General features: G+C 37.7%; 1 protein-coding gene across 3 annotated transcripts in view; it reads left to right on the plus strand.

The window, feature by feature from the left end:
- Positions 1-11,199, plus strand: part of SLC38A4 (solute carrier family 38 member 4) — an 84,134-nt gene extending 72,935 nt beyond the window's left edge. For all 3 annotated transcript variants that reach the window (XM_025477377.3, XM_025477378.3, XM_025477376.3), the window contains 3 exons: positions 5,084-5,228; positions 6,785-6,882; positions 8,279-11,199. In XM_025477377.3, the coding sequence (XP_025333162.1) occupies positions 5,084-5,228; positions 6,785-6,882; positions 8,279-8,380 (345 nt within the window). In that variant the 3' untranslated portion in view covers positions 8,381-11,199. The remainder of the gene's footprint in view (positions 1-5,083; positions 5,229-6,784; positions 6,883-8,278) is intronic.
- The last annotated feature ends 4,201 nt before the right edge of the window (positions 11,200-15,400 follow it).

The raw sequence follows: 15,400 nt of genomic DNA on the forward strand, positions 1-15,400 counted from the left end.
GGGTTTCTATCTTGTGGGTTTGTAGAAATGAGTAGGATTTCACAGAGCTACTGAAACATGAAAGCAAAACTACATTACTTTTCAATTCATTGCATTTTCACCAGTTTTGAAGGTATTTAATTCCCCCCACCTTTGGTTTGTTGAGTTGCAGTGACACTCGAAAGTCACTTAATCTGATTCCTTGAAGACCAATGAGAAGGGGAATCCTCTTAAGGAAATTACATGCTAGAGCTAAATTTCTTGAAAAACAGTTATATTATCCATCATATATCTTTTTTACGATCCCTAAAACTGATATACGCTCTACCAGACTCATACTGGGATCTCCCCTTCCTGGCATTTGCCTTTGGCGTCACTTGTTCTGAGATCACAGAGCAGGGCTGGTTGAAGAGATTTGGGCCGCGTGAGTTAAAACCACCACCTATGGATAAACACAGGTCTACCTTCTCCTGCCAACTCTTCTCCTTTCATAAACACTGAATTTACTCATTCATTTTAGGGGGAAAAATAAGCGACATGGTAACCAGCACCATCCTGTACAGAATGTTCCATACAGGGCCCAGCATGTGAGGACTACTCCTATAATGACACTGTGGTCACTTTAAATGCAGCTTGTGTGCCAAAATATTTTTTGACACATTCCTTTTTCATGAGTGCATGAAATCGGATCCTTATTACCAGGAGGGCTAATATTTTACTCTTAAATAATATCTTGCCTCTCATATGTCTCCAAGTATTTCAAATGACATGCACACAGCTTTAGCCTAAAATCAGCTCCATCATGGGTACAAGGCACAAGACAGCTGTAGACAGAAAGTGTACCAGAGGGTAAAATTTCCAAGCAAACAGTGTCTCTGAGGAAAGAATGTTGAAAGCCCTTTTTTTCTGTGTAAAGATATCACTCATTAATTTTTGGCGCACAATATGCACTCACATCATTATTGAATCAAAGTAATTTATAAAAGAAATCTGTTACGTGCTTCTGTATTGTTTTATTCATAAACCCTAAATATAGCGCTTTCATGTTGTGATCTCAGATTAATGGACTTGGCCTTGGTCTTGTAGTTAGTCAGTCACAGTTGACTCATGCAGTGCTCACAGCAGGACACGGATGGCTGGGGTCAAGATAATGGGAAGTGGAAGTTAGCCTTTCATTTACTGATGGTAATTTCACTTCAACATTTAAAACCTAGATCTCCCCATAGAAGTTCTTTCTCTAAAAAAAATAAAATAAAATAAAACAATAAATTAAAAAAAAAGAAGTTCTTTCTCTCATGACAATTAAGACACTGGTATAACTCTGACTATCAGGAAACATCTCCCATTTGATGGCCCTTAGTATCAAAACTGACTATGAGAACCAAATTTCAGAAAAACTGTTTGTTATCCTTAACAGTTTTTTCACCCAACATTAGCATTTATGAAACATTTGCACATAATTCTGTCTTTGACCTTACAATGTTACATTGAGATGAACTATGTAAGGGTCCACCTTGTCCCCTGGATTAAAAGTCCTGGAGGTTAGGGATGTGCATGGTGACTGGCTCAGGAGATCAACAATGGTTGCCAAGAGAAATGGTCTCCGAATGAATCTTGCCTATTCTTAGGAGGACAAACTGCCTTTTCTGGCAAAAGCACAGGCTGTTCCCCTTGAACATTTGCCATGAACTTCAGTTTGGGTGAGGATCTGGGCTAAATGAACCAAGCCGCCATGGGTATGATGGAGGACATAAAAGTGAACATGGAGGAGAAAAAAGCCTCCTTGCCCCAGTCAAAACCACAAGGCTGCCTTCAAACACTTTCCCCCTAAGGTGAGAGAAGTTGTTAGTGGCGTGTTTGTTCCTTATGATTTACAGCCACATTTTCAACATGCCCAACACTGAGTCACACACAGCAGGGTTCTCCCGGTGGTTTCTTTGAATTAAGAAACTCTTGACCAATAAGAAGTTTATTTACTTTGCTTTGACATCCCCACATACCAATAATAAAAAAAATAAAAATAAAACCTAATCTATTAGGATTAAAACCTCTCAAGTTTAGGAATAATTTTATATTCTACTTCTTTCAACAAATGTCAAGTGTCTCTTTTTCTTAGAAGTCCAAGAAGAGACGACAAGGGTGTTGCTGTTCTTGGGTGGTTGGATGGATTTTTCTTTGATGATTCCATTTATTTTCTTTATTTTCTCCAGTTAGGTCAGTGTTTCCCTTCTTAATAAAAGACACATATTGAGTGCAAAAATGATTATCGAACAAATGAATAAATGAAGTGAATTACTTTTTCACTCGTATCCCAACATTTCTGTTTCCATCGTTGGGGTGGGGTGGTACGGGCAGGGCTGTCCATTACGGTGCTGTACCTCCTTCCCAAAGACTATTAATACCATTTTCAGCTTGTACTTCCCTTTATGCAGTAAAGTTCACACATCACCATGAAAAACAGAAAACCAGATAATCCTGATGAGTTTATCAAGAACACAGACTCACATTCCATTTGCCACATCTTAAAAAAAAAACCAAAGATCACATCTCAGATTCTCTAGCTGCTTCTATTTTATCTTCTGATAGTGAAATCATTCTTTACATTTATGCTGCCTTCAGACCCCCTCTTAGATATAGACATAGAAATATGGCAGATGTTGCCATGGACTGGAATAGAGTAGCGATCCTCCAGTGATCCGCAGATATTTCCAACACTCTTGTCCTAAGCAATCTTAGAAAGTGAAGCTGTGATTCACTTCTAAACAATAGGATTGATTTTTTTTTTAAGAGTTCAGACCTAAAGTTCCCACTTTCTACTCTGCCCCTCATTGGGTCCCCAGAGTAGAACATAGCCCCCTCCCCAACCCCCCAACAGATTCCTATTCCAAACACTCTCTCTGGAAATAACAGATGTTTTTTTCTAGAGCTGCCCAGGACCTTTCCAGAATCATACTGGGTCAGAGGCCATGGCTGTTGCTATGGACTTCCTCCCCCCCTCCATGCACAGCATCTGACCCACATTTCCAGGTTCTTATCAGTTTGTGTCAGTAGAGAAAAGGCACTTAGATAAGTGGAACAGGAGGCAGTGCTTTGTGGGTAACAGGGTGACATAGGGTAAACAGAACTGCTGAGGACCTATTGATCCAGGCTCACCTCCCAAGGTGGCATTTTAACATAGAATGACCAGCAGTTTTCTTCTACTCCTTTCCACCACCGCCTCCCACCAGCAGCAGCCTGCTATCTCCCTGTGGGCCCTCTTATCCTTCCTAGGAATGCACTGGCAATTCCGTATGCCTTCAGTTCGGTTTGGGATTTTGCTATTCTTTATTTGCTGTGAGGAGCAAGTTTTCACCACTCGTTCTGACCTCGATTCCTGTAAACCTTCTGTACTCTTACATCATCAGGCCAAACCTCGGTCTTTCTGGGAGCCATGAGACCTTAGCAAACTGCATTCACTCTCAGGGACCCTGTACGAATAGGTTTACCTCTAACTCAACCTATTGAATAAAGGAGTATTATTTTAACAAAAGGCAAAATCCCATACGTATCACCTCTGCCTGTTAATAACCTGCATCCTACTTGTTCGCTCTATAAATTTAGCACTTTCAGACAAATAGATCCTTAAGCCATGTGGATGTGCCAGAGAAAGCTCATATTTGAGCCTAATAAGACCAGTTTGGACGATACTGAGGAAGCACGAACTGTGGATCATTATGTAGAATGTATGGGCAGCTGGGGGAAATGTAATCAAACCATTTGCTTCCTTCAAGCCTACTTTTCAGAGCGAGTTTCGTAATTTTCACTAATCCAATTTTTAAAATCCTTTACAAAGTCACCCTTAAACCATTTCCAGAGACTATCTGGTTTGCCATTCTGGAAATGAAATTGCTTTTGAAACCTAAACAGATGGCTTTAATTTCGGGGGGAGTGGTATGAAAGGAATGTCACATTAGACACTGTAAGCAATCCGGCTCGAAGTTTTTGTCGTTCCTACATGTGTTTCTAACTGTATTTTACATTTTCTGTCTTAAATGAGTTCCCATCTCTCCACCAGAGTCTTCAGAAGTAAAATTTTAAGTGAAAAATCAATCCCGGCATTTCTAAGAATGTGAAGTCCTAGCCTACCTAAAGTGCTCACTTATTGAAAAGCCAAGAGACTAATTCCACTAAGTCAAAAAGTATCCTCTAAAAGATTCCAAAGATAAGAGTATTTTCTACTTTGTTAAGCTGTTCAAACATGCAGGGCATTCCCTCTGCCCACAAGGATCTTTTGATCCGGTTACAGCACAGTAACTTGAAAGGCTGCTACAGATGGAGCCTCTCTTGACTCTTCACCTACTTATTGTAGCTGCTGAAATAGGGCTGAAGTCTATAAGGCTCCTGAAGGGAGGGAAGGGGTTTGTTCCGTTCAGTTTGATTCAACATTTATTGAGTGCCTGCTGCGTGCAAGACACCGAATGGAAACTTTAAAGAATGTTAAAACTATTAGGTCCTACTCTTTGCTTCTTGTACATTTATAATCTAGAATTGGGAAGGGGGGAGGGAAAAGGGAAAAAAAAAAAGAGAGGAGTAAATACCAAGAATACCATCTTTTAAAAAAACATTATGTGGCAAAAATGCTAAATACAATGAATGCCAAGTTTAAAAAAAAAAACAGATTTGTAAAAATTCTGTTCATGAGCAGTATATAAATCAACGCAATGCTTGCCCTTAATACTTAATCCAGTCTAAAAGATGTGTTTAGGAATCAACAAGGATTTTACCCTGAATTCTGTGTCTTATCTGTTATTTTATATCTTTCTGAGACAATTTTGAAGAAAAAAATCTGAAAGCTGAGGTGAGCACAAGGAAAATACCCTCTCAAACAAATGTCAGAATCAAGGGTGCACAATAATATTAATGTACTTAATAACCAACGTGTACCCTTAAAAATGGGTAAGATGGTAAATGTTCTGCATTTTTTGCCACGGTACTGAAAGTTTGAAAGCTAAATCAGCGCCGAGATATTTTCTGAGAGGAAAAGGAAAAAACACAGAAGATGCTTTAGAGTGACAAGGATATCTGAAATTGTAGTTAAAATCAACTTTGAACTTTCTTGTTGCAGATTCGTACATCAGTGACCACACTCTTATTTCCCAAAAGACCCTTCAGTTGGATAAGACATTTCTTAATTGCAGCCATACTTCTTGCACTCAATAATGTTCTGGTCATCCTTGTGCCAACTATAAAATACATCTTTGGATTCATAGGTAAGTTTGAGAAAAGCTTTTATTTAGTCAACTCAAGCTGATACCTCCTTAAATGGCAGACAGGGAGCTGGTGGATGGGAGGGCAGGGATCCCTGGTCCATCTTAGGCTCATGGGATTCTTATTAGCCCAACAGGACTCCAGCTGGCCACCTCCCCTCCCTTGCGGGTGACTCGGGAAGTTATTCATAGGATCAGAAAAAAACCTTAGAGGTCATCTAGTCCAGCTGCCTTTTCTGACAGATGAGGAAATTGAGCCCACAGAAGTCATCTACAGCTTCTCCACCATCCCCCATCCAAAAGTCGAACATTCCTATGAGACCTTTTGTAAGCCTAAAAGGCATAAACCAAAGCAATTTACCATCCATTTATATGGGAAAATATTTGAGCATCCCAGACATAAAAAAATAAACTCCTTGGGCTTTCCTGATACCTTAGGATACGTATTGGTAACAAATGCAGAAAATACATGGAGATAAAACACAGATATTCAGACATCGTTCAAAAGCTATGACAGCTTACTGCTGAGTTGGAGGGCAGCTCCCAGGCAAAGAATCTGGTGACTCAGTCTCACAGCTCAGGGTGGGCTCCCCTCTATTCATGCTTACTGTGCAGCAAATTCTGAATGCTATTTTCACTTGTTGCCCTTTTTTTTTTTTTGAAAGGCAAAAATCCTCCTCAGATTCCAATTAGCAAAAATAGGTACTAATCTAGGTCTTCCCCAAAGCAAACTGGCATAACATGAACTTTCAAAATTGGAGAATATCAGTGACTTGGAATAGATCTGTGACTTAGATTTAGGTCTTAAATCTGAATCAAAAAGTGAGGAAGATAGATTTTACCCTCAGGATGCTTCCTCAAGTCTGTCAGGATCTGCTGAGCATTGACGGCCACCTTTGGAGGTGAAGGAGATTGGTCTCATAAAGCATATCCTCCTGACTGTGTAGCCTAATAATTTAGTATTCATCTCCTGATTTGAGGGATTGCTCAAATATTAAATATACTATAAAATTTTTTAAAGATTAGGTGTAAGCAACTTGGAAAGTTTAAAGTGGATAAGAAGGGTGTGTGATGAGTTCAGCTTCCTTAATGGGTGTTATATTTTCAATTTCCTATGAATTGTTAATAGGCTGCCTTTTTGTTATTTATTGTGTGCTATGTGCACGTGCTATACAACTGTGATGTTAGGGATATTTTAATTTTCTCATAAACATATCATCTTTGCATAAGCAACAAAGATGAGTGAATATATATTAGTTTTTAGTGCAAAGATTAGAGGAATGATAGATTTAGTTTCTTTTTGTTTTTTTAAGATTTTATTTACTTATTTATGAGAGATTCAGAGAGAAAGGCAGAGACATAGACAGAGAGAGAAGCAGCCTCCCTGTAGAGAGCCTGACCCGGAACTCGATCCCAGGGACTCCAGAATCATGACCTGAGTCAAAGGCAGATGCTCAACCACTGAGCCACCCAGGTGCCCTGGATTTGGTTCTTTAAAGTGCAAGACCTTGAGTCTCTGCCTTGCTGAATAAGACATTGACCTGTGCTTCTCTCCTCAGGGGCTTCTTCTGCCACTATGCTGATCTTCATTCTTCCAGCAGTGTTTTATCTTAAACTTGTCAAGAAAGAACCTTTCAGGTCACCACAGAAGGTTGGGGTAAGTAAGGTTTGCAATTCCCCCCATTATAAGTTGCTCTTCGGCTACTTACAGTAAAGCAGAAAATACATGTGATTCAAAAAATTGATGAACAAGAACCAAACATCAGAGATGAGCTGGAACTGTAATGGAGAGAAACAGGGGTGGATTTCGGGTACGGTGAGGATTCCTGGATTTCTTCCTTCCATATTGTCAAAGATCTCGTGTTGAGTTCTTTCTATTTGCCCAACACTAATGGAGTTTTCCGCAGGCATGCATGTATACCAGTTTCCACCACCAAGACCATAGCACTGTCTACGGGAAATTTTGTGGGAAGGTATTAGGCTCCCTAGCAGTGTTAAGAAATAATTTAAACACTTTAGTCATATCCGTTAGGTGTGTAAGGCCAAAAGAAAAGATGCTGCTTTGTTTCCCCCTCCATAATACCCTGGTGTGGACGGAGATCCAGGACAGAACCACTCCTTTTCCAGTTGACCTCTCTAGATACAAAATATAATCTGATTAAACTAGAGCATAGTTATTTTCCAAAATGATTCTATGGAAACATATGCCAGAAATAATTGTTTTTCTGATAATTAAATATTATCAATGACTTTTTAATAAAGTCTGACACTTAATGCTTAAAAACAATGCCTCTTGCCGAGTTACACTGAATTTTTCTGGAGAGTCATTCACCCCTCAAGGCTGTTCAGGGACTTCAGGAACTTGGTATCAAAAGCTCCTCCCATCATCTCACCCCCGAATTCCTACCCTCTTTGGTCCATCTTGCTTGGACTTTCACAGCAGTGTGACCTTGGCAGATTACTAGTCCTGTTTGTGACCCATTCTGAGTTTGACCAGACATAAAAATGAGTACAATTCTCTCCTAGATCCTTTCTAGTGAAAAAAAATTTTTTAGCTGTTGTTGCTCCCTCATAAATAGAATGAGGAGGTTGGGCTAAGTGGTAATATATAAGGCCTCTTCTAGTGTGTGTACACACACACACACACACACACACACGCTTTTTAAAAGAAATGTACAACATAGATTAGGCTCTTGTTCTTATTTGTTTGCTTTATAAAATTTAATCCTATTAAATATACTATGATATGCCCTTTTAGGACCGGTCCTTTTTCACCTAAAACATTGCGAGTACACTCAATATCATTAGATCTTTTCTGTCACTTGATTTTTACAGGATTACAGGATATTCCATTATTTCAATGTATCAAATCAACCATTTCTTGGGTTCTAAATTCACTGAACTGCTAGGAACAGACATCTGAGCTAAAAGCATAATACAATTCAATATGCCAATCAGATCGCTGCCCAGTTGTTATAAGTAAACAACTTATAAGAGCAAACCGTGCTAAACATGGTTTCTGTGTCCCCTAACAAGTTCTCTCTGACTTACAGGCTTTAATTTTCCTTGTGGTTGGAATCATCTTCATGATTGGAAGCATGGCTCTCATTATAATTGACTGGATTTACAATCCCCCAAATTCCAAGCATCACTAACCCAAGGAAAAATACTTTTTCTATTGGAAATGGTTGCAAATCATGCTGCAAGAGACGTTTGAGTTCTATTGATTGGAATGTTATTCATAGGAAATAACAGGAAGATTCCAAAGATGTTTATAGTAACATCACCAGGCACCTGCAGAAGAGGAAAGGCATCATTTTTGTCAAGAATGGCTGTTTATATGTTTAAAATCTGTGGTGCGCATTTCTACCCAGGTTTTCCTAGAGCAGTGTGAGAGGATGTATTTTTGCTGTTGTACAAGCAGAATAAGGGTAGCTGCATGTAATGGTCATCAGATAATACCCTTCCTCCCCTCGTCAAAGTACCAAATACTTGTATTCTGAGAACATCAAACAAAAATGCCCTGGTGGCAAAGCTATCACTGCTTAATGCGTTCCCCCAATCCAGCACCAAATTCTCTGGGTTTATTTAATAACAGAGGCAAAAGGCAGGTCTTCTGAACTGTCCATGAATAATCAGACGGCAGGCTAGAACATCTTATTCTCAACAGTAAAGGAATATTTTGCCCATTTTGTTTGTGACGTGGAAATAGTGACTTCTTCCTTCAATAGATTTTTGGTAAATGTTAAAACAGCTTACTAAACACAGGCATACCTCGTTTTATTGCGCTTTGCTTTATTGTGCTCAGCAGATACTGAAGTTTTGTTTTTGTTTTTGTTTTTCTACAAATTGGTTTGCAGCCACCTTGCCTTAAGCACCATTTTTTCCCACAATGTCTGCCCTTTGTGTCTCTGTGTCACATTTTGGTAATTCTCACAGGACTTTGGACTTTTTCATTATTATATTTGTTATGGTGATCTGTGATCAGTGATTAAGACTTGCTGAAAGCTCAGATATGGTTAGCATTTTTTAGCAATAAAGTATTTCAATTAAGGTATGTACATTTTTTTAGACATAATAGTATTACACACTTAGTAGACTATGGTGTAGCCATAACTTGTATATGCACCGGGAAACCAAAAAAAAAAATCTATTTGACTTGCTTTATTGTAATGTCTGCTTTATTGTGGTGGTCTGGAACCGTACCTGCGATCTCCGGGGTATGCCTGCATGTCTTATGAACTGTCCCTGTAAGGTACATACATGAATGAACAGACACCAGGCTAGAACACCTTAGTGTCAACAGTAAAGGAATGTTTTGCCCATTCTGTTTGTGACATTGAATGAATGCCTTCTTCGTTCAATATTTTTTTTGATAAACGTTAAAACATCTTACTAAACAGAGAGAGGGGCTTTATTTAAATTATAGAGCAACAACAAAAATAATGCTTATTGCTAAACTGCCTGTTCTGGAAGCATCTGCTTTTCAATATTATTCCTAGTCCTCTTGTCATGCTTTTGTCATTGAACAATGCTCTCCCTCTCGTCTTCCATTGTCATTCAGAATTTTTAGATAGACCACGATTCGTGTGGAGCTACATTACCCAGTATTGTTTGATACATTTTTATTTGATAAACATTCAGTGCAGGAAACTGTGATTGCTTATATGTTTATGTATATAATCTTATTCTGTAGTCATCAGAATTTTAACGTATGGTACATTTGATTTTTATTTTTTACATGTGTAGTTTTCTCTCTTCACAGTCAAAACGTTTATATTATTGAGGGTGGGGCAGGGAATTAAGTTGATGGGCTCAAAAATCCATTTGTATGGATCTGTCTATTAGGAATATTTTAAATTTGAAACCTAAGTTATATATAGTTCAGTAATGCTCTTCAATGTTTACAATGATAACACAATCATCTACAAGAAAATAAGTTCCTTATTTGCAAATAATTATCAATACTGAGGTTATTCTTTTAACTTAGCATGTCTAAGATAGGATTTAGTTCATTTTGGCTTGCACGGGAGTATGCTGACATTCATTTGCCATTTAACACTATGTTAAATGGTTCTCCACAAAACCGGAAGTGCTAACACTACAGAGAGAAGCAAACTATTATTCTTGCTCACTTCTACAACACGCTTACATGAAATGGATTTAAAAACCAGCACTCACTGCCCAGAATTTCTGGAATGTGCCACCTTTTTTTACCCCCAAATCAGTAGCAAGAACATTTATTGCATATTTTTATATTTTAGTATAAAGCCAAGTATGAAATACAACTATCATTTAAGTATAATATTAAATCGTATTTCAATAGTTGCTTTAAAATGTGCCTTAAGAAAATACACATTTGTTTTATGTAGTGTTTTCTGGAGGTATAATACTGTTAAATGGTGCACTTTGTTATGGAAATTGAGCATTACTAGAAACTATCATAACTTTTGAGTCATTATTATTGGAAAATATTTGCCAGATAGCATCTTCAAGATACGTTTCCATTTACATTCACCTAAAGAGTGTACCAAAATAGAAAGTGGAAAAAGGCACCTTCTATGTGTTTAAAAAAAAAGTTTAATCTGAATGTATTTAAATGTAAATATCAAAGATTAATTTTAAAAATTGGGAAAGCATAAAATCTGTATATATTTTGAATGTTTTACACCTTTGAAATAACTAACTTGAAAATATCAACCTCTGTAATTATACAGATATTCAAGAGCAATACTACAGTGCCAAATAATGAAGCACCATTTTTTTTCTCATGGCCATTTTCAGGATTAGAGCTCATATAGACTGCAGGGCAGACTTACATATCGTATCTTGTACTGGTTAATTTAACCCCATTTATGAACAGATGAAAATTTTATTTTCTTATTTCATTTATAAGATGGTTCAATGTACTGGGAGGCTTTTTTTATTACAGAAAGTGTATATTGGTATATAATAAATGAACTTTTCAAATGATTATGATTTGAATTTCTTTCTATTCTTGAAGGCTATAAATTATTTGCATGTGAAAAACATTTTAAGTCTAAATATTGTCTTTTGTCTATTGGTATATGTTCCATTTTCATTGTTACTCTTGACACGTAACTAACATTTATAGCTGTCAAAAAAAAATAGTTGCCATCTTATTTTGGCAAAATACACAGCTAATCTAAGTCATTTTCATTTATATCATCACATATATACCTCCTAGAATGGATGTGGGAAAATGTGTTCTTTATGGCTAATTAGGGAGAATTCGCTTGGGATGGAAAAAAGAATAGAAGAAATATGAAAATAGTAAAATAAAGACATGGAAGATCTGAAAGAAAGAAAGCAACATGGGAGTGCAGAGGATTGGGTAGAAATCAACAGTTGGTGGGAGAGACAAGACCTGTGCTAAGTGGTGTGTTTGACTTTCTAAGAAACTTCCAGGTAGTTCTCTGAAGTGTTTCTACCATTTTCATTTCACTCAGAATATATACGAGCTCCAGTTGTTCCAAAGCTTTGCCAACCCCAGGCATTGTACTTTATAGCCTTTCAAGTGGGTGGGAAATGGTATTTCTTTGGGATTTTCATTTCCATTTTCATTTTCCTGGTGATGAGTATTGAAAATTCTCCATGTGTTTAATGGCCATTCAGGTTTCCTTTTATGAAGTGTGCATTCAAATCCTTCACCCATTTTAAGAATTAGGTTGTCTGTCTTTTTATTGTGGATTTGTCAGTTCTTTATACATTCTAGACACACGTCCTTTGTCAGATGGCAAACACCTTTTTCGATCTATGACATGCCTACTCATTTGCCTAAAGGTATCTTAATTCTATCTTTCTGGGGCCTGTCTTTATAGCTTGAGGCTCTGCAATTCCTGTCTTATGGAGATAAAATTAATTAGGATGGTATTGTTATAATTAACGCTAAGATTTTCAAATGTGGAGAGTAAGTTTTCTTTTTCTCTTTTTTGGGGGGGTGAAGGTGGGTAGTATGTTTTCTTGTCTTGTAGTGAGCTTTATTGAATATAGTTCTTGTTTTGTTATAGGTAATTGACTAAGAATAACCTTTGCCTAGTCACTTTGACTCTTGGTTAGGAGACCTAGTACTACTTAGATAGTCCCAGGACATCAAAAACCCTTTCTGGCTGCTTGTAATCAACTTCATTAGTTTTTTCAGCCCTTTCTTATAGGCACGTACAGATGAAACAGGAGAAATCACTTCATGTAGTTCTTATTAACCAGCTTGGAAGTCATGCCATTTCCTCTAGATTCTGTGTTTCCATTCACGTGCAGAAGCAGTTTTGCAGAGCCTATGCTTCTATGGCATGTACTCTTGTGACTGTCTTTTCCCAGAAAATATTGGGTACTAATTATTCAGTAGACCATATTGAAGAAACTGCCTGGAAAATAAAATCAGTTTAGAGCCTTTCTTCACACCACACACCAAAGTGGACAAACGCAATAAGGCAATATAGAAGCAATGGCATTTTAGGAAGAACAACGTGACAGCTGCCTGGGGAAGTAAGACGCAGTGGAGGAAATTACAAGGGCAATGATGGACCGTTGATCATATAGCAGTGCATGAAAGAGCAATTAACAAAACACCAACTCCTATAAAATATAGACCAATACATCCTTAATGTATGAATGAATGGATAATAAAAACCAATAAGGGAACTACTAAGAAACTAATAGAAGAATGGGCAATGGACATGAGATCACAGAAGGAAAAAATACATAGTTTGACCTCACTAGGAGTCAAAGACCTGCAAGTAAAAACACAAGTACAGGGACGCCTGGGTGGCTGAACCATTGAGTGTCTGCCTTCAGCTCAGGGCATGATCCCAAAGTCCCGAGATGGAGTCCCGCATTGGGTTTCCTATGGTGAGCCTGCTTCTCCCTCTGCCTGTGTCTCTGCCTTTCTCTCTCTCTGTGTCTCTCATGAATAAATAAAGTCTTAAAAAAAAGAACTACACAAGTACAATTGTTTTGTCTGTCATATTACTAAGAAAGAAAAGGTAATCATTTGTGCTGGTGAGGGTAGGGAGCTGAACATTCATTCAACGTTGGTGGCAGAAATCTTGACTCAGCTTCCCTGGAAACCATGCTGGCAACACTTAAAGATACCTAAGGATGTGTGTAGCCGGCAGAAGAGCTCCCCACAAAGATCTAATCAGATGAGCGCTTAAAATCAGAGAACTTTCTTCACCTGAAGTCAGAAAGAGTCAAAGCATGAAAAGGACTCAAACTGCCGCTGGTGGCTTAAAGATAGAAGAGACCATGTGGAAACAGAAGGAAAGGAGTTTTGCCAACTTAAATGAGCCAAGAAAATGGTTCTCCTCCTGAGTCTCCAGCTAGGAGCCCAGAGCACCAACACTTCAATCTGAAGCTCAAGAGACCTTAAGCAAAGTACTCTGCTGAGCCAGCCAGACTTCTGACCTCCAGATCTGTAAGTAATAAAGGAGCATTGTTGTAAGCTGCTAAGTTTGTGAAATTTGTTACAGCAATAGAAAACTAGGAAACGCAACGTTCATGTCTTTTGATCCACTAACCTTTTTTTTAAAGACTTTATCTATTTAACACAGAGGGAGAGTGAGAGGGAGAAACAGATTCCCCACTGAGCAGGGATCCTGATGCAGGGCTTGATCCCAGGACCCTGAGATCATGAACTGAGCTGAAGGCAGATGTTTAACTGACGGAGTCACCCAAGTGCCCCACAATAATTCTTTTCTAAGAATCTATTCCGAGGAAGAAATCAGAGAAGTAAATTCACTTCTGTCTATAATGTAGACATATATGTATGCTCATATAATGAGCTACATTTTTTAAGCATTCCAAATGTCCAAAACTGTGGAATGATTGAATAAATTCTAGGACCTTCATAGGCTGGAATAGGACATAGTGATTAAAAATGTTTTTGAATAATCACCAAAAAAATGAAAAACTATGGTATGACATTAAAGTGGAAAAAAAACAAAATAAATGCTTTATTATACCAATTTTACATATTAAAAATGCATAGAATAGAAAGATAGGAAATAGGAAGAAAAGGAAATAAACATATATGATAAAAGATATCATAGGTAGCAAGGTAATAACTGATGTTAGTCTTCATCTCCTAATATTTGTAATTTTCTAAATTTCCTACAGAGGTTATGTATTTTTTATAGTTGTATTTTTTATAGTTGTAAAAAAAGAACTTAGAGAAACATTTTTCTATCACTTTATATTTTCTGGGAAAAAATAAAACGTGCTGCCAATTTCTATACATTTTTGTATTTTCAGCTGACTCTAAAGGCAGAATTGGATGAGAGTACAATTCACAATTGGGGAATAGTTATTGGTGACTGAAGCAGAAGTTGGAAGGATGGGGCAGACCTTTGCCAGAGGTGGAACATGAAAAGGACTTAAACAAGATGATATAGCATAGCCAGTAGACCAGGATTTCAAATCCATGGTTTGGGCAAGTCATTTAACTTTATTGAGCTTCAGTTTTTTCATTTCCGTTGGTATAATTTCTGTGTAATGCAATCGCCAAGATGATTTAGATTGTGATCACTGGAAATCAGAAAGTCCTTATAGCACAGTCATATCTCTACAACAAATGCTTGACAGTCAATAAATCAGAGGTCATTGGGGAGCTCCAAAGCATATCTTGCAACAATGATTTCTGCAGCGTGATCCTGAAAATGAGTTAGATTCAGTCAAATGTTTCTGGGGACTACTCCACCTTGCCACTCAGGTTGAATAAATTAACGGATAAACATTTATTCAGTGAAGACCATGCATCAGATACTGTCCTAAGCACAAAAATACAAATTAGTCTTTGTCTATTAAGGAGCTTACAGTATAGAGGAAGGGGCACATGTATACAAATAGTTATAATATAAAATGGAAAATGCTCTACTATATACCATATATATCCATATGCCATGGAGCCTCTAAGGGGAATGCCCAGGTCAAGCTTGGGGAGAGTAGTCAGATTTCTAGCAGCAGATGCCCGTTGCATTGAATTCTAAAGGAGACATTGAAGTTGTCAGGAAAAAAGATGAAGAAGCACAGCAGCATACACAAAAAAAATGATTCCTCCATTGGCTTTGCACTCCACACATACACACCCATATGTATGCATACACTTTTCACATAATCTGTATTAGATTCCTTTTGCTCCTATAACAAATTACCACACA

The sequence above is a fragment of the Canis lupus genome, chromosome 27, assembly GCF_003254725.2.
Source record: "Canis lupus dingo isolate Sandy chromosome 27, ASM325472v2, whole genome shotgun sequence".
Taxonomy (NCBI): Eukaryota; Metazoa; Chordata; class Mammalia; order Carnivora; family Canidae; genus Canis; species Canis lupus.